This window comes from Procambarus clarkii, chromosome 23 (assembly GCF_040958095.1).
Source record: "Procambarus clarkii isolate CNS0578487 chromosome 23, FALCON_Pclarkii_2.0, whole genome shotgun sequence".
NCBI classification, from domain to species: domain Eukaryota; kingdom Metazoa; phylum Arthropoda; class Malacostraca; order Decapoda; family Cambaridae; genus Procambarus; species Procambarus clarkii.
Genome location: NC_091172.1, coordinates 35,810,360 through 35,830,585, shown reverse-complemented (window position 1 = coordinate 35,830,585; position 20,226 = coordinate 35,810,360). Strand labels below are relative to the sequence as shown.

The following is a 20,226-nucleotide window of genomic DNA, read 5'->3' as shown; positions in this document are numbered from 1 at the left end:
GAAGAACTGCAGACTGGAAAAGCTCATGACTGCAAAGAGCAGACGGGAAAAGCTCATGACAGACCCAAGCGCCCCTGCAGGGTTTCCGATGGCCATTACACGAAACTCATGCTAAGGGAAGCCCAGGCAGGGGGACTGCTAACCGCCATTCAAAATTACCAACAGAACTACTAAAGCTGTCCCCCTCCCCCCTCCAGGATGTGTACACTCACGGGGTTCTAGCAGGGCACCACCATGATACAACTGGTTGAGACCAAAACTAAGGGGCAGACCCCCCACCAGACAAGAAAACAAAAAGAAAAGAAAAACCCTGCAAAAGGACAACGTACTCAGGCAGAACAGAGCCGGCCGCTATGAGAGGTGATAACTAGCTACACAGTACACCCCGTGCCCCAAGCAGTAGTGAATACTAGCCCCTACCCACAGGCAAACAGGGATGAAGGAAACACCCCAGCTGACTTAGAGGGTGGCCAATCACCAAACAGTAAAAGACCTTGTGGAGGTAGCCCCCAAGGTGACCTGTGGAGGATGCCCCCAAGGGCAGTAGTTACTGGGCACCTAGAGAGGGTGATCCTAGGCGCATGCAGCCCAAGTACTTGTGAATATACTCCTAGCTCGTGTACCACCGAAGACAGCACCACACCACAAGGCACAGGATTGGAAATCTGGGGCCAGAGTCGCACGACCTTGCCAGCCTCACATCAGCCACAGAATTGCAGGGTGGAGAGCTGGCACGAAGGTCTGAGGCTCCCCCTTCCCCATCACAGGGAGGGGGGGTTGCGTAGATAGCAGCGCGGCGACGTCATGCTCGTTTGCTCATTTTCCTTTGGGGAGTTCTGTCCACTAGTTTGGCTTTCAGTAGCAATATTTTAACCAGAATAGGGGTTTGTTTGGGGCGCTTACCTTTCTGGGTGCCTGACCCGGTCGATGGCAAACATAGAATGCTTACAACCACACAGGGGGGGTTCTATAGGCCATTGCTCCTCGCGCTTCTCTGAGGAGGGGCATTGTTCTGGCTCTTGGTCCCTGGTAGGCCTAAGAACTCTATTCGCTTTGACTGATGCCAGGGGTCTAATACATTAACATCAGCCCAGATAGCTCCCAGGAGCCAAAAGGGCTCACCTCAGAAAAGACTATCTTCCATTTAATAAATTGGCAAATGATTCTGTTTCCTACATATGGCAGACTGCACTGACCAAAGAAACAGTTCAGCAGGGCAGAGGATCTGATCAAACATTATAGGATTAAAAAAAAAATTTTATGGAAATGGACAAAAGTCATTCATACCTAGACATTGCCATTTTTCTTGAGACGACTGTTATTGATTTCCACAGTGCAAAGGTCAAATAGTACCTCATTGTTGAGACATATGTAACCATGTTTTGAGAGCAATATTATCCAATTTTTATTTTAAATATAGTAAGAAAAGCAATATGTGACAGATTGGTCTGTGTGAACAATAATATTGTCTTATTACATAAACAATCCACAACGGCTCTAAGATTAGAGTATTATTATTATTCCCATTTCATTTGTATTTGGAAGATGAATGCCAGTCTACACAAAAACATACTAGCCTTACTGGTTCACTTCCAGGGCAGGATGATATGATAAACTATCTCTTTAAAAAAAAATAACTTTTCCAGTTTAATTATTGGGCATATATACTATCAGCTGACCCAAAAATATACAAAATATAAAACTACAAGTCTACTTTTAAAAAGAAATTTTACCTGTCCCATCTCTGGCCCAGATGAGGCAACAACCTGGCCCACAGGAAGACGAAGCGAATAATGCCTCTCACTAGCACCGTGCCACCAGCGACCACAAGAGGTCTTTGACAGCAGACCACCTCCACCTGCCAGCAATTCCATGGACACAATAGGCTCCTGTAGAGAGATTGTTAAGTAATGAAATTTCAAGGCCTAATGCAACAAATAATTTAATCACTTCAAACTATAAAATACTGTACATTCAAAATGTGATTGGTCAAAAGTTGGACATCTATGGCACCCTCATTTAAGCCTTCAAACATGTAAAGAATCACTAAGTTCAGAGTAGGACTGTGGATAACATTTTGCCAGTAAGGGCTTTAATAAAGCTCTTACAGGAAAACATTGTCTACAAATAAAACCTGCACAAAATGTAATGAAATGCCATTTTCTGGGCGAGCCTCGGAGGCTCCCTGAAGCTATCCAAACTGACATGTGCCATATTAGATATCATCAGTCCCGGGAGTTCTAGTGCCTACCGGGCACCACGAGCCAGAACCTGGTAGCCTTAGAAAGGCACAGGGAGCCATGGCTATATGAGCACTTTACATTTATAGTTTGTCATGTCTACCATCGACCGGGAATACCACCAGAGAGGTAAGTGAAACAAAACCTCTAACTGGTTAAAATTGCAACCTACATCCAAACAGAGCCAAAGAACTCCCTCCCCCCAAAGAAAAATGAAACAGGCAAATCGTCATCCAACTAGCACTCGCACTCATTAGCTCCGCCCCCCCCTTTCCTCCCTCTACAGGGAAAGAGGGAAAGTCCGCTCAGGCAAGCCAGCCACTCCACCCCCTCAGTTTGTAGAATGATGAAAACTGCCGACCGGAAAGAGGGAGGGTGTCAGGGAGCCTCCAGGACTCGGCCAGAAAATGACGTTTCATTCAAAGCTGGTTTTCTGTGGGGAGCCCCGGAGGCTCCCTGGAGCTTATCAGGCTAATGTATGTTATAAACACCGGGACATTAGCTAAGGAGTTCAGACCTACCAGGGACCAGTGCCAGAACCTGGCTCCTTCAGAGAGGTTTCAGGGAGCAATGGCCCTGGAAATCCTCCTTGTGGTTGGGGGTTTCCTTATCTGTCATCGACTGGGGTCAGGCACCCAGAAAGGTAGGCATAACAAAACAAACCCCACATGGTAAAAAACTAAAACAAAAAAAACGAACACATGTAGAAACTCCCTACAATCCCAAAGAAATAAGCAAACAAGCAAACATCACACTTTACTGCCGCGCCGATCGTCCGCACAGCCCACCCCGTGCCCGAGAAGAGGAGGGGGGGAGCCCCGGACCTACCGCGCCGGCTGCCTAGCTTCAGTTCGTAAGCTAATGTCAACCGGGATAGACACTTCGCTGGCCTCAGTTTCCTAGGCGGTGTTTGCCTTGTGCGGTCTTCACTGCCGTGTGTTGTGTTGAGCGGTGGCCAGGAGTACCTCATCAGTGCCAGGGCTGCGTGCACTTAGGGGCTTCTTTCCCTAAGCGCCCTGTGAGTACTGCCCTTGCGTGACAGGGTTATCTTCCCTGGGGCGTTCGGGAACCATTCCCGTAGAGGTTCTTGCTGCTCGGCATTTGCCTCGCCCTTGGGGCCAGCTGGGGCTTGGGGCCCTTGTTTGGCCCTGGGTAGGGACTGGTATTGTGTTGGTTAGGGCGTCAAGGTGTTGCACAGCCTGCCACCTAAGTGGCGATCGGTTCCTGTTGCCTCTGGAGACGGTGTACTTTAGCGGGGTTTTTCTTTTGTTTTATTTTCAATTGCCTAGTGGGGGTCTGCCTAGTGTGGCTATAGTTCCACTGGTAGTGTTTGGAGGCCCTCTGCTAGGCCCCCGTGATTGTACACGTCGCAGGGGTTTTCAGTGCTATCCTCTACCCTCTTGTTATTTTTGGGTTTCTTAACCGGTTAGCAACACCTTGCCTGGGCTTCTCGTAGCAGTCAGCCTACGGGCTCTGGAAACCCCTGTCAGGGCTCGGTGGACCATTGAATGTGTCTTCTGGGTTCCAACCCGTCTTGTACGGGATCGTTGGTTGCTGTGCCCTTGTCTCCGGGTGACAGTTGCCACTTTTACCTCCGTCTTGCTGCCTGTTGGGTCACTGATACCTTCTCGAGATGATTTCGGGGCTTTTTAGTGTCCCAGCGGACCAGGCCTCCACCCCCAGGAAGCAGCCCGTGACAGCTGACTAACTCCCAGGTACCTATTTTACTGCTAGGTAACAGGGGCATAGGGTGAAAGAAACTCTGCTCATTGTTTCTCGCCGGCGCCTGGGATCGAACCCAGGACCACAGGATCACAAGTCCAGTGTGCTGTCCGCTCGGCCGACCGGCTCCCACGCTCGGCCGACCGGCTCCCCTTGACCTTGACCCGGAGTCTTGCGAGAGATATTCTCTGCTTATTCTCCAGTACTCTCCTGATGTTATTACTGTTCAGAGTACAGGCGGCATCCATGTTGCAAGCTAGGTTAGGTTGCTGCAACATGCTAGGTTGGTTTCCCACTCGGACGCCCCGAGGCCGCCCCGTTTTGGTTAGGTGCTGTTCGCCCCTTTCCCTCCCTGTTCCTGGCTCCTGACCGTCTGCGGATTTCGGGGTCGGGGCGGGGTTTAGTTGGGGCCGAGACTCGGGCAGTTTTCAGGGGCTGCCTTGTTTGGGTTGGGGACAGAGGTTTTCGAGCCTGTTCCTCCTGCCAAGGCTTCTGGGTCTTACCAGCAGACCTTTCTTGCTGCCTTTCCCATGGACTCTTCCTTTTCTTTAGGGGCAGAGGGCTTGGAGGACGGCTCTGCCCCGGCGCCTCTGTTGTTGGTTCTCGGGGCTGTGGGGGATGCCTGCTAGCAGTTCTGGGGCAGTTTGCCCCTGTCTGGGTTTTCTGCTTTTGGGCGGAGTTTTTCGCCCATCCAGTCTGCTTGCTTGCCACTTTTGCTGGCGTGTTTTCGTATCTTTTGTGTCGATCACAGCCCTCTGTTCTGGTGGCCAATTTCTTCTGCTGGTTTCCCGGCGTGGCCACCAGGGCGGCGTTGCGGTTTGTTTACATGCGTCTGGGTGTGTGAGCAAGCATTTTGGGTGAGATTTCACCTTTTTTCAGTGGTTTTATTCTCCTGTTGTCGTTTCTTTGCTTTTCTGGTGTTTTCTGCCTGTTTCCTGTTCCTCTGGGAACATTTGCGTGTTGATTTTACACCGGGTTTTCCATTTTGTCTGTTTTGGTTCTGGGCCCTTGGGTTTGGGCTCAGTGTCCCCTGGCTGTTATGCTTGCTCCCACACCTTGTCCCTCGGTTTTTGATCTGTTTTGACCGTTTCCTTGGGGGTTCTGTATGGGGGGCTGTGCTTTGCCTTCTGTGGTGTATCTTCGCCGGCAAATGTGGTGGTTTGGGCTTCCCCTGGTTCGATTCCGGGTTCCTTTGGGTTCTTTGGTTTCTTCCCAGAGATTTCTTCCTCTAGGGCCCCCTTTGTGGGTTCAGGGGGCTTTGTTTCCTCATGTGTGACCCGGTTCTGTCTTCTGGAGTTCCGGGGTCTTCCTGGCTTGCAGACTGATCTTTTTGGGTCTTGGCACGTGTTGTGGTCGTGCTGGGACTTTGAGGATTTGTTGTCGAGGTGGGCCTTTTGATGCAGTTTTGTGCCTTCTTCGCCTGGCCGGCGTGGTGCTCTCTGCCCACTGGTCGGCAGCTGGTAATTTTTTTTTCACGTGTATGCGTGTGTACACATGTACATGTGTACACTGTGTGTGCACATGTGTATATGCATACACACGTGTGTGTAACATACCTTGTGTGTATGTGTATATGTATGTGTATATGCATGATGTGTATATATGTGTATGTATACTTTTTCTTCCGGAAGGGGCTCTGTTCTCTTCTCTGTTGACAGGGTGCTGGGGGAGCAGCTTGCTGTGTTGACTCTCGCATGGTCCCGCAGTTAGTGGTCGCTTTTGGTTGTCTTCCGACCTCTGAGGGCGGCGGTGGACGGCTTCTTCCCCCTTTGGGGGGTTCAGGGCTGGCGGGGTGGGCTTCTTCCCGTGCGCTTCGTCATGTCATCTTAGTGGATGTGTTGGACGTAGTTGTTCCGCCCCATTCATCTGGGGTTCCCGTCTGCTCTTTGCAGACATGGGCCTGTCGAATCTGCGGTTCTTCTGGATTTCTTCAGTCTGCGCCCTGGATTCTATGCCCTCATCAGAGGACTGTTGTCTCCTGTCCAGCTTCTGTTGGGGCTGGGTGCCTGGATGGTGGCCCTGAACCTCCAGGTCAATTCTTGGCACGTTCCTCTCCAGTTTTCCGAGACTGGCCCAGTTGGTGGTGGGGCTTCAGGCTTGCCGCTTTTGTTGCCTTCCCTATTTTGTAATTGGCACTTGGTGTATTTTTGCATCTTTACTGGATCTTGGTGCCCTGTCTGAGTCTGCTTGGGATTCGGTGTCCGGCCTACCTCGATGACTGGCTGGTGTGGGCTCCCAGTCGGTCTGCTTGTCTGCTCGCCAGGGGTGTGGTTCTTTCTAGATCGCCGAGTTTCCTGGTGATCTGGAGGCCATTTCATCTGTTTCCGTCCCAGGTCTGGACCTGGCTGGGCCTTGTTTAGGGCTCTTGGGCCGCTCCTTGTCTTTCCCTCCAGAAGTGTTGCTGCGGCTGTGGTCCCACCTTCGGCTGTTCATGAGGGGGGTCCCGGGTTGCTCGGCGGTTGCTCGAGCAGTCGTGCAGGAGTCTGAACTTCGACGTGCTGGTCTGCCCGCGGGGTCAGGTTTGGCTTCGGCGTCTGTTTGGTACCTTCGGAGACTCCCCTTCCACCTCTCTTGCAATCGTTGGGTTCGTCCTCCAGAGATCTTATGTTGGTGCTGCGTCACCAGCTTCCTCTTTGGGGTTTTCGGGGTTCCATGCCTTGGCACCTCCCCGAGCCTTCGCTCTATGTGTTCACGGACGGGTTGTCTCTCGGCTGGGGTTTTGTGACCAGTGCTCACCAGGTCGGCCGGGATGGTGGGGTCTATCCATCTGTCGGGCTCACAGCACGGTTCGGGAGTTCGTGGCTGTCTGGTTTGCGCTTCAGAGGGTTTGGGTCACTCGGTGCTCTACCATTCAGCTCCATTCGGACTGTTCTCTGGCGGTTCTTTGCCGGAACCACAGGGTTTCTCTTAGGTGTTTGACCTTTGGGGTTGGTCCCTTATAGTGGCTTGTTTACTGTATTCTCGGGGTTTGGCTAACCGTGAGGTTCATGTCCGGGGTGTGTCCTGCGTCCTGCGTCCTGGTGGACAGCTGTCTCGATTCATTCCTCTGTTCGCGTATTGGCCAGTCGTCTCCGACTTGTTTCGTTGGCTCTGTCGGACGTATGGACTCCTGGCCATGGACATCTTCGAGTCGGCATGGTCTAGTTATCGCCCATTTTATGTGGCGCCCTTACCCGCCTGCGAGGCGTTCACGGTGGATGCCTTTCGGCAGGACTAGTTGAGGTAGGGGTACCTGTTCCTCTTCTCCCAGTCCAGCTGTTGCTTCGGGTTCTGGCTCGGTTGGAGCAGATTCCCACGAGAGTAGTCCTTATGGTCCCTTGGTGGCCGGCCAAGCTTTATTTTCAGACGCTGCTTGATAGGTGTCAGAACCCGGGGCATTTTACCGCGGTTCCGCCTCTTTCGACAGGTCGGATCTGTCCTGTACGTGACTGGTTTGGCCTTCTCCTCGGCTTTTCGCGTCTGGTTTTTTGACACGGGTATCACCATCTCTGTGGTGATAAGGTGGCTTTGTTGACAGTGTCTCACCTGCGAGCTTCGTCTCGGCGACAGTATGACGTTCCTGGTGTTTCTATGCACCTTTTCTTGCTCTTCGTAGGTTGTCTTCTTATTCGCATCGGGTTGTCTTGTCCTCTCTTGGGTTTTCAGGACTACAGTTATTTGATGTTTCTTACTGTCGCCTCATTTTGTGCGGCGCTGGCCGAGCCGCTCCGGCTTGCATTCGGGGTGGAATGTCACATCTGCCCCGTTTCGTACGCTATCTCGTGTTTTGTTTCACCTCCGGCCTGCTCATGCGTCGCCTAAGCCATCCTGGTCCTTGATTAGGGTGCCTTTTTATCTTCTCCTCAGTTTTTGGTAGCCCCTTCGGTTCAGGTTTCTGCTCTTTGGTACTGGTGGTAGGTTTGTATGTTTGCAGCTTTTCTCCGTCCTTCTGGCGACGATCGAGATGGTTGCTTTCCGGAGGGGTTCTTGGGTTATTGATGCTTGATTGGTTTGGCCAGGGGTGCGTCCTGTGTTGTCCGGTTGCGCTTTTTGCCGTTACCTGCGTACCATGTCTGGGGATGTGCTTTGGTTTGATCCAGTTCCCCTCGTTCCCTTTTTTCAGGGCTCGGGTCTTCCAGGTCGCCTGCAGAGTTTTTCAGTCTTCCAGCCTGCGGTCTGTCTTTGCGCCCGTGCTGTTCTGACATTTGCAGCTTTTGCTACTGTGTTGGTGACTTCTAGGGCTCTTTTCGGGCGCAGGGATTTGAGGGTCGCACAGGTTCTTGGCCGCCCATCCTTCATGCGCGTTGCGGAGTTTGTGGCGGCCGCCTCCCGGGTTAGCCCTTTCTTTTCCTTCTCTTTGGGTATGAAGCTCCAGGGAGCCGTAGGGGCTCCCCACAGAAAACCAGTGTTGAATGTAATGAAATGCCATTTTCTGGGTGAGCCCTGGAGGCTCCCTAGCAACCCTCCCTCCCACTGGTCAGCGGTTTTTTCACGTTGGTTGAAGCTTAGCTTCCGAACTAAAGCTTGGCAGCCGGCGCGGTAGGTCCGGGGTTCCGCCCTCCCCCTCTCGGAGCAGGGAGGGCTGCGTGGATGATCGGTGCGTTTGTAAAGTGTGATGTTTGCTTGGGATTGTAGGGAGTTTCTACCTCTCTGTTCAGTTTTTTGTTTTAGTTTTTTACCATGTGGGGTTTGTTTTGTTATGCCTACCTTTCTGGGTGCCTAACCCCGGTCGATGGCAGATAAGGAAATCCCCAACCACAAAGGGGTTTTCCAGGGCCATTGCTCCCTGAAACCTCTCTGAAGGGGCCAGGTTCTGGCGCTGGTCCCTGGTAGGTCTGAACTCCTTAGCTAATGTCCCGGTGTTTATAACATACATTAGCCCGATAAGCTCCAGGGAGCCTCTGGGTCTCACCCAGAAAATGGCATTTCATTACATTCAACGCTGGTTTTTTTTACAGTAAACTATACTGAGTTATATTCTAAATATATAAAAATGAAGATCATATGCTATTCTGAGAGCATAATAACACCAAATGAACAGGTGGGGATATTTTTGTTTTTGCAGCTGATTTCAAAATCGGAAGTTTTCAATATTCAATTTTATTATATATAATCTGACAATCATCTATTATATAGATGATTGTCATGCCCTTCAAGATGACCTGGACAAAAATAAGTATATGGAGCACCACTTGGCAAATGGAATTTAATGTTAATAAATGCTTTGTTATGGAATGCGGAATGGGAGAACATAGACCTCACACAACCTATATATTATATGAGAAATCTTTAAAGAATTCTGATAAAGAAAGAGATCTAGGGGTGGTTCTAGATAGAAAACTATCACCTGAGGACCACATAAAGAATATTGTGAGAGGAGCCTATGCCATGCTCTCTAACTTCAGAATTGCTTTTAAATACATGGATGGCGATATACTAAAGAAATTGTTCACAACTTTTGTTAGGCCAAAGCTAGAATATGCAGCGGTTGTGTGGTGCCCATATCTTAAGAAGCACATCAACAAACTGGAAAAGGTGCAAAGACATGCTACTAAGTGGCTCCCAGAACTGAAGGGCAAGAGCTACGAGGAGAGGTTAGAGGCATTAAATATGCCAGAATTAGAAGACAGAAGAAAAAGAGGTGATATGATCACTACATACAAAATAGTAACAGGAATTGATAAAATCGATAGGGAAGATTTCCTGAGACCTGGAACTTTAAGAACAAGAGGTCAAAGATTTAAACTAGCTAAACACAGATGCCGAAGAAATATAAGAAAATTCACTTTCGCAAACAGAGTGGTAGACGATTGGAACAAGTGAAGTGAGAAGGTGGTGGAGGCCAAGACCGTCAGTAGTTTCAAAGCGTTATATGAAAAAGAGTGCTTGGAAGACGGGACACAACGAGCGTAGCTCTCATCCTGTAACTACACTTAGGTAATTACACAGTGTAATTACCACTGTGTAATTACACACACACATACACATGAAAAGAAAATTACAAGCCGCCGACCAGTGGGCAGAGAGCACCACACCGGCCAGGCGAAGAAGGCACAAAATTGCATCAAAAGGCCCACCTCGACAAAACCTCAAAGATCCCAGCACAACCACAACACGTGCCAAGACAAAAAAAGATCAGTTTGCAAGCCAGGAAGACCCCGGATCCCCAGAAGGCAGAACCGGGTCACACACGAGGAAACAAAGCCCCAGAACCCACAAAGAGGGCCCAAGAGGAAGAAACCTCCGGAACAAAACCAAAGAACCCAAAGGAACCCGGTATCGAACCAGGGGGAGCCCAAACCACCACATTTGCCGGCGTAGAGACACCACAGAAAAGCAAAGCACAGCCGCCAGACAGAACCCCCAGGGAAACGGTCAAAAACAGACCGAAAACCAAGGGACAAGGTGTGGAGCAAGCATAACAGACAGGGACACTGAGCCCAAGCCCTAGGGGCCCAGACTTAAAACAGACAAAATGGAAAACCCGGTGTAAAATCAACACTCAAACGTTCCCAGAGGAGCAGAAAACGGGCAGAAAACACCAGAAAAGCAAAAAAATGACAGCAGCAGAATTAAACCCCTGAAAAAGGTGAAAAACTCACCTAAGACGCTCGCTCGCACACCCAGGTGCATGTAAACTAACCGAAACACCACCCTGGTGGCCACGCTGGGAAACCGGCAGAAGAAAATGGCCACCAGAACAGAGAGCTGTGCTTGATGCAAAAGACACGAAAACATGCAAGCGAAAGTGAGAAGCAAGCAGACTGGATGAGCGAAAAACTCCGCCCAACAGCAGAAAACACAGGCAGGGGCAAAGCGCCCCAGAACTGCTTGCAGTCATCCCCCACAGCCCCGGGAACCCGCAACAGAGGCCCCAGGGCAGAGCCGTCCTCCAAGCCCTCCATCCTTAAAGAAAAGGAAGAGTCCATTGGAAAGGCAGCAAGAAAGGGCCGATGGTAAGACCCAGAAGCCTTAACAGGAGGAACAGGCTCGAAAACCTCCGTCCCCAACCCGAACGGGGCAGCCTCCAAAAACTGCCCGAATCTCGGCCCCAACTAAACCCCGCCCCGCCCCCGAAGCCCGCAGACGGTCCGGAGCCGGAAACAGGGAGGGAAAGGGGTGAACAGCACCTAACCAAAACGGGTCGGCCCCAGGGCATCTGAGTGGGAAACCAACCTAGCGTGTTGCAGCAACCTAACCTAGCTTGCAACACGGATGCTGCCAGTACTCTGAACAGTACTAACATCAGGAGAGTACTGGAGAACAAGCAGAGAATATCTCTCGCAAGACTCCGGGTCAAGGTGTCAGTGACCCAACAGGCAACATGACAGAGGTAAAAAGGGCAATTGTCACCCGGAGACAAGGGCACAGCAACCAATGATCCCGTACAAGACGGGTTGGAACCCAGAAGGCACATTCAGTGGTCCACTGAGCCCTGACAGGGGTTTCCAGGGCCCGTAGGCTGACTGCTACGGGAAGCCCGGGCAAGGTGTTGCTTACCGGTTAAGAATCCCAAAAATAACAAGAGGGTAGAGGACAACACTGAAAACCCCTGCGACGTGTACAATCACGGGGGCCTAGCAGAGGGCCACCAAACACTACCAGTGGAACTATAGCCACACTAGGCAGACCCCCACCAGGCAAATGAAAAAACAAAAACAAAAGAAAAACCCTGTAAAAGTACACCGTCACCATAGGCAACAGGAACCGGTCGCCGCTTAGGTGGCACGTCGCGCAACACCTTGACGCCCTAACCAGCACAATACCAGTCCCTTCCCAGGGCCAAACAATTGCCCCAAGCCCCAGCTGGCCCCAAGGGTGAGGCAAATGCCAAGCAGCAAGAACCTCTACGGGAATGGTTCCCGAACGCCCCAGGGAAGATAACCCTGTTACGCAAGGGCAGTACTCACAGGGCGCATAGGGAAGTAAGCCACTAAGCGCATGCAGCCCTGGCACTGATGAGGTACTCCTGGCCACCGCACAACACACGGCAGTGAACGCCACACAAGGCAAACACCGCCTAGGAAACTGAGGCCAGAGAAGCGTCTATCCCGGTTGACATTAGCTTACGAACTGATGCTAGGCAGCCGGCATGGTAGTTCTGGGGCTCCCCCCCTCTTCATCTCGGGGCGGGGAGGGCTGTGCGGACGATCGGCTCGCCAGTAAAGTGTGATGTTTGCTTGTTTCCTTGGGATTGTAGGGAGTTTCTACCTCTCTGTTCGGTTTTTTGTTTTAATTTTTTACCATGTGGTGTTTGTTTTGTTATGCCTACCTTTCTGGGTGCCTAACCCCGGTCGATGGCAGATAAGGAAAACCCCAACCACAAGGGGGTTTTCCAGGGCCATTGCTCCCTGAAACCTCTCTGAAGGGGCCAGGTTCTGGCGCTGGTCCCTGGTAGGTCTGAACTCCTTAGCTAATGTGGCGGTCTAATATAACATACATTAGCCCGATAAGCTCCAGGGAGCCGTAGGGGCTCCCCACAGAAAAAATATTTTTTGGACATTGTTGAAACTGATAATAACAGTTGTTGAAACTGATAATAACATTGGGCAATGTATTTATATGACATATAACAAAATAGAGCATAATAACATACATACATACTCATTATTATTTGTGTTATTATGTATTACTCACCAATGCTATAAAGGCACAAGCTGTATATCCACTTTGTGGACACTTCTTACTACTATTGTTCTTCTTCTTTGTGCATCGGACAGGTGCTTGCATCTCTTTTTATTATTGCATTATCCATCAGTTACAGTTAATTAATAGCTGTTCTCTTTATCAACAAAACGTTCTTTTTTTATATATATATTCGTCTAAAATCAATTTCTGAAAATATTTTGATGAAAGTTTCACGAAGCTGAAGTCAATAAGTTGGAGATTTGTTTAACATTTTTAAGTCATTTTTACATAATTTGAATATTTTTCGAATTATACCCCCTTCAATGTCACACATCATATGCTGTTTTGCACAGTTTAAGGTAAACGTCATCTGTGATAATCCTGTTTCCCTTCATATTACTATGCCTCTAATCCAACTTAGGGGGTAGTGCAGTGCAGTATGTTACAATACCATAACTATAAAACTCAATGTTATAATACATCATAAATTATTATTATTATATAAACCAAGATGAAAGCACAGTAAGAAGAATTATGTTCTTACCTAATAATTTGCCAAACATACGTGATACGATGAAAGCTGAAATTCACATGAATGAAATTATGACTGGAAGATGGGGCTGGCAAGAGAGGCAAACTTGTGAGGAAATTTAAGACCGAGTGAAGGGAGAGTTCTCAATGACATGTGAACATTGCAAACAGATATGATGAGCTCGACGCATCCTCCGAATTGACAGTACGGTTTAATACTAAGTGTAATAGATACAATTCCTGACTGCTAGGAATAATACATAATTACACTTACTTGTACCGTTAAATTTACTTTCCCCATATATTCTCCTCGTTTTTTGTTAAAACACTCAAAATTTAAGGATGAAGTTTTCATGTTCAAGTCTATATACACAAGTTTTAAATATAAAGAATTTATTTTTCAGTTTTATTAAACAATAGAGATTTTATACAAAATTTGGAAATATCCTGAGCTACTTTATAATTTATTGGAATATTTTAGTTTTGTTTTATTAGTTTTATAAAACTGTAATATCAATATAGCTATAGGTTAAGTACTAATTGTAATTAAGAAGCAATAAAATGTTTGTCCTCATACACTAAAAAGGTTAGGTTAGGTCATGGATTTCTATTCAGCTTTTCAGGTAAACTCAAATATTCACAATATTTTGGTGCGATTCTGGCGATTATTTGACAGTATGGTTTAATACTAAGTGTAATAAGTACAATTCCTAACTGCTAGGAATAGTACATAATTACACTTACTTGTGCCGTTACATTTACCTCCCCCATATCCGGAGGATGGGCTTACTCTTATCCCATGCACCTCATAATCTGCTATTTCTCACTAAATGTGAGTCAAAGATGAATAAATTAAATTTGGCTGCCAGTATGATGTGATGCACTTGTTCCAGTTCATTTGGTTAAGGATAAAGATACAGATAGGTTCAGGTTCTTTTATTCAAAATAAATAGTGCCTACTGAGTGACCAAGAGTTGTTTCTTTATTATGTAATCCCACCTGGTGCGTGATATGTGGTGGAATGTCCGAGCCAAGGTTAGAAGACGCCGAAGGTGCCAACATGGACGGATGTGCCACCAGGTAGCCTTCATTGTTCATCAGGAAACACCGCATGTTACTCGTTTTACCCTCTAAAGCAGAGAAAACTGCATTTATAATAACACAAGACTTTCAGGTATTTTCTACAATTAATTATATTACAGTGTCCATAAAAAAAAAAAGTGAGGAACAGTGTGAACATACTGCTAATACAAGGCAAAATTAAAATATGTTTGTTGCATGCTACTGCAAATGCACATTTTTAACTGTACATATACAGTATCTCAAATTATATGTATTATAACTTGTTCAATAACTTTTCTTAATCAATACTTAATTAAATAAAAAATAAAAACTTCCCAATTAAGCATGATAATTACTTACCAGGAGCACCATAATTGCAGCAAGAAGGGTCAAGGTCAAGTAGTAACTTGTACCAATAGCCAAGAGTAAAGTCTGCTGCCAGCACAGCCACCACTGGATCAGCAGGAGAGTGCATAGCAGCTGACCGCCCCTAAAAAACCAATGTTGAATGTAATGAAGCGCCATTTTCTGAGTGAGCCCCGGAGGCTTCCTGGAGCTTATCGGGCTAATGTATGTTATATTAGACTAGGACATTAGCTATGGAGTTCAGACCTACCAGGGACCAGCGCCAGAACTTGGCCCTTTCAGAGAGGTTTCAGGGAGAAATGACCCTGGAAAACCCCTTTGTGGTTGGGGGTTTTCCTTATCTGCCATCGACCGAGGTTAGGCACTCAGAAAGGTAGGCATAACAAAACAAACCTCACATGGTAAGAAACTAAAACAAAAAAACAGAAATACTCCCAAGATACTCCCTACAATCCCAAGGAAATAAGCAAACATCACACTTTAATGCCTCGCCGCTCGTCCACACAGCCTTCTCATTCCCAAGAGGGAGAGGGGGGCCCCTGGACCTCACCGCGTTGGCTGCCTAGCACCAGTTCGGAAGCTAAACTTCAACCAATGTGAAAAACCGCCGACCAGTAGGAGGGAGGGGTTGCCAGGGAATCTTCGGGACTCACCCAGTAAATGGGGTCTCATTACATTCAACGCTGGTTTTCTGTGGGGAGCCCCTATGGCTCCCTGGAGCTACATGCCCAAAGAGAAGGAAAAGAAAGGGCTGACCTGGGAGGCTGCTGCCACAAACTCCGCAATGCTAAGTCAAGACAATAGACAGCAACCTGCAACCCAAAGCAACACAAGAACACACAGGAGCAAACACACTGACAAAATAACGGGCAGCCAAAGAACCTGCGCGACCCCAAAATCCCCACGCCCGAAATGAGCCAAAGACGTCACCAAACACAGCAGTGAAAGCTGCAAACGTCCGAACGGCACAGGCGCAAGGACAGACCACAGGCTGGTAGACTTAAGAACCCTGCGGACGACCTGGGAGACCTGAGCACCTTAACAGGAAATGAGGGGGGAACCGGTTCAACCCAAAGCACATCCCCAGCCACGGCACGCAGGTAACAGCGAAGAGCTGCAACTGGACACAACACATGAGACACCCCCGGCCGAACCAAGCATCAATAACCCAAGGACCCCTCCGGAAAGCAGCCAACTCGGCCGTCGTCAGAAGGACGGAGAAAGGCTGCAAACGTATAAACCTACCACCAGAACCAAAAGAGCAGAAACCCTTGTGCCGGAGGAGAGCCGGAAGCTCCCCAACCCGACCCGCAGAGGCCAATGCCAACAAAATATGGCCTTTGAAAACAATCTTGAACTGCAGCGGATGTGACGTCCACCTTGAACGCAAGCCGGAGCAGCTCTGCCAGTGCCGCACGATACGAGGCGACAGCTAGAAGCATCAATTAACAGTCGTGAAAAACCAAGAAAAGACAACACAACATGATGCAAAAGAGAAGACAACCTATCAAGAGTAAAAAAATGGCGAATAGAAATGCCAGGAAAAGTCATTCTGTTGCCAAGATGAAGCTCGCAGGTGGGACACCATCAACGAACCCACCTGATGACCAAAGAGATCGTGATACACCCGCGTCAAAAGACCAGATGCGAAGAGCCGAGGAAAATGTCGAACCAGCCACGTACCAGACCAGTCCAACCTGCCGAAAGAGGTGGAGCCACGGGAAATGCCCCGGGTTCGGACGCCTATCAAGCAGCGTCTGAAAACAAAGGTGGGCTGGTCACCAAGGGGCCACGAGGACTACTCTCCTTGGGAAGGATTCCAACCGAGCCAGAACCTGAAGCAACAGCTGGATCGGGAGAAGAGGAACAGGTAACTCCACCTCGATCAGTCCTGCCGGAATGCATCCACCGCGAATGCCTCGCAGGCGGGTAAGGGCGCCACATAGAATGGGATATGGCGAGATCACGGCGATGCGAATATGTCCATGTCCAGGAGTCTGTACGTCCGGCAGAGCCAACGAAGCAAGGTGGCGACGATCGGCCAATCCGTGAACAGAGGAATAAACTGAGACAGGCCATCCGCCAGGACGTAGGACACACCCCAGACATGAAACGCACCAAGAGTCAAACCCCGAGAATCCAACAGACGAGCCACTCGAAGGGACCAACCCCAAAGGTCAAGGATCTAAGAGAATCCCCGTGGTTCTGGCAATGAACCACTGGAGAACAGTCCGATGGAGCTGGATGGTACAGCCCCGAGTGACCCGAACCCTCCGAAGCGCAAACCAGACAGCCACGAACTCCCGAACCGTGCTGTGAGCCCGACGGACCAACGGACCCCACCATTCCCGGCCAGCCGGCCGGCCTGGTGAGCACTGCTCACAAAGCCCCAGCCGAGAGATGACCCATCCGTGAACACGTCGAGCAAAGGCTCGCGAAGGCGCCAAGGCACAGAATCCCGAAAACCCCAAAGAGGAAGCAGGTGATACAGCACCAACACAAGATCCCGGACGACGAACCCAACGAACCCGAGAGAGGCGGAAAGAGAGTCCTCGAAGGAACCAAAAAGACGCCGAAGCCAAACCCGACCCAGAAGGCAGACCAGCACAGCAAAGTTCAGATTCCCGCACAACTGCTCGAGTAACCCTCGAGTGACCCTGGACCCCCTCATAAACAGCCGAAGGCGGGACCACAGCCGCAACAACGCTTCTGGAGGGAAGCGTTGTTGTGTGTGTGTGAGTACACACACACAACACACATATTACAGGAAAGAAATGGTTGGGTTGACTGCATCTATCTGGACCTAAAAAAGGCTTTTGACAGAGTTCTACATAAGAGGTTGTTCTGGAAACTGGAAAATATTGGAGGGGTGACAGGTACGCTTCTAACATGGATGAAAAATTTTCTGACTGATAGAAAAATGAGGGCAGTGATCAGAGGCAATGTATCGGACTGGAGAAATGTCACAAGTGGAGTACCACAGGGTTCAGTTCTTGCACCAGTGATGTTTATTGTCTACATAAATGATCTACCAGTTGGTATACAGAATTATATGAACATGTTTGCTGATGATCCTAAGATAATGGGAAGGATAAGAAACTTAGATGATTGTCATGCCCTTCAAGATGACCTGGACAAAATAAGTATATGGAGCACCACTTGGCAAATGGAATTTAATGTTAATAAATGCCATGTTTTGGAATGTGGAATAGAAGAACATAGACCCCACACAACCTATATATTATGTAAGAAATCTTTAAAGAATTCTGATAAAGAAAGAGATCTAGGGGTGGTTCTAGATAGAAAACTATCACCTGAGGACCACATAAAGAATATTGTGCGAGGAACCTATGCCACACTTAACTTCAGAATTGCTTTTAAATACATGGATGGCGATATACAAAAGAAATTGTTCACGACTTTTGTTAGGCCAAAGCTAGAATATGCAGCGGTTGTGTGGTGCCCATATCTTAACACTTTAATGCGCCCAGGGACCCATGAGCACTGCATTTTGGGCTCTTGAGCATAAACACCAAAAAGTGTGTAGTCTTTTCACTCTCCTGACACCAATTCTCGAGCTACATATTTCATTTTGGTATCAATGTGTTGGCAAGAAGATTCTCTACAAGATCATATGTATAACATGTCACCAAAGCATTAGCTATCCCACCACGAAATAAATAAAACGTAGATCACTCGCCGTGACGCCCAAACAGCAACAAAATATTCATACTCTTTTGTTTGTTGTCAGCTCCACATTAGTCCTACAGCGTTATACTTTATATCACTGAACTCACAATAAAATTCCCTACACAGACATATGCATATAAATGTAGAATCATGATCGCGGCCCACACCAAGAGTGTATGAAGTGGGCTCACACCCTCGTTGTGTCAACAACTCAATAGTCTCTCCACTAAGTTACAATACAATGCCGTTTTCCCAAATAGGCCATGTGCCTATTAGAGAAAACAGAAATTTAATGGCAAACATTTTCATACTAACCCCAAGTTGATCGAATAAGAATTGGATTTTATATGTTTTTTTTTACATCGGCCGGCTATTTACGACGCGGTGGCGGAACCCGTTAGCCAAGCCCGTCGTGTATTTACGGCGCGGTTGCGTTAAAGTGTTTTAAGAAGCACATCAACAAACTGGAAAAGGTGCAAAGACATGCTACTAAGTGGCTCCCAGAACTGAAGGGCAAGAGCTACGAAGAGAGGTTAGAGGCATTAAATATGCCAAAACTAGAAGACAGAAGAAAAAGAGGTGATATGATCACTACATACAAAATAGTAACAGGAATTGATAAAATCGACAGGGAAGATTTCCTGAGACCTGGAACTTTAAGAACAAGAGGTCATAGATTTAAACCAGCTAAACACAGATGCCGAAGAAATATAAGAAAATTCACTTTCGCAAACAGAGTGGTAGACGGTTGGAACAAGTTAGGTGAGAAGGTGGTGGAGGCCAAGACCGTCAGTAGTTTCAAAGCGTTATATGACAAAGAGTGCTGGGAAGACGGGACACCACGAGCGTAGCTCTCATCCAGTAACTACACTTAGGTAATTACACTTAGGTAATTACACACATACACACACACACATATATACACATCATAAAAATAAAAAAAATAAAGGAAAGAAAAGAAAAAGACAAGGCGCCAACCGGTGGGCAGAGAGCACCACTCTGGCCAGACAAAGAAGGCACCAAGAGAGCACAAAGACAGCATCGAAAGGCCCACCATGACAACAAAACCCAAAGCCCCAGCACGACCCCAACATGTGCCAAGACCCAAACGATCAGCCTGCATGCCAGGAAGAACCCGGAACCCCACAAGGCAGAACTGGGTCACACACAAAGTAATAAAGACCCCAGAACCAACAAAGGGGGTCCCAAGAGGAAGAAACCTTTGGAACGAAACCAAAGAACCCCAAAGGAACCCGGAATCGAACCTGGGGGAGCCAAAACCACCACATTTGCTGGTGGACATACACCACAGAAAGGGCAAAGCACAGCACTCAGACAGAACCCCCAGGAAAACGGCCAAAACGGACCAAAAATCAAGGAGACAAGGTGTGGTAGCAAGCATAAACTGACAGGGACACTGAGCCCAAACACCTGGGCTCAGACCCAAACACAGAAATCGCAAAAATTGGTGTAAAAACCAACACCCAAGCGTTCCCAGAGGAACAGAAGAAGGGCAAAACACCCCAGAAAAAGCAAAGAATTGGCAACAGGATGATAAAACCCCTAAAAAGAGGTGAAAAACTCACCCAAAATGCAAGCTCCCACACCCAGGCACATGTAAACAAACTGCAGTGCCGCCCGGGTGGCTAAGCGGGAAACCTGCAGAAAGAAAATGGCCACCAGAAACAGGGAGCCGTGATCGATGCAATAGATCTGAAAACAAGCCAGCAAATGCGGGAAGTAAGCAGACTAGTGGGACAAAAGACCCCGCCCAGAAGCAGAAGACCCCAGGCAGGGGCAAACAGCCCCAGAACTGCTAGCAGGCATCCTCCACAGCCCCGGAAACCTGCAACAGAGGCTCCAAGGCAGAGCCGTCCTCCACGCCCTCTGCCCTTAAAGAAATGCAAGAGTCCAGGGGAAAGACAGCAAAGAAAGGGCCGCTGCCCAGAAGCCTTGGCAGGAAGAACAGGCTTGAAAACCTCCGTCCCCAACCCAAACGGGGCAGCTC

The 20,226-nt window shown here is 48.5% G+C and overlaps 1 protein-coding gene across 3 annotated transcripts in view; it reads right to left on the bottom strand.

Annotated features, from left to right (window-relative positions):
• LOC123763916 (VWFA and cache domain-containing protein 1) overlaps window positions 1–20,226 on the bottom strand; it is a 135,750-nt gene that overhangs the window by 12,283 nt on the left and 103,241 nt on the right. For all 3 annotated transcript variants that reach the window (XM_069330179.1, XM_069330180.1, XM_069330181.1), the window contains exons 17-19: window positions 14,523–14,652; window positions 14,100–14,230; window positions 1,734–1,889 (exon numbers count right to left, since the gene is read on the bottom strand). In XM_069330179.1, the coding sequence (XP_069186280.1) occupies window positions 1,734–1,889; window positions 14,100–14,230; window positions 14,523–14,652 (417 nt within the window). The remainder of the gene's footprint in view (window positions 1–1,733; window positions 1,890–14,099; window positions 14,231–14,522; window positions 14,653–20,226) is intronic.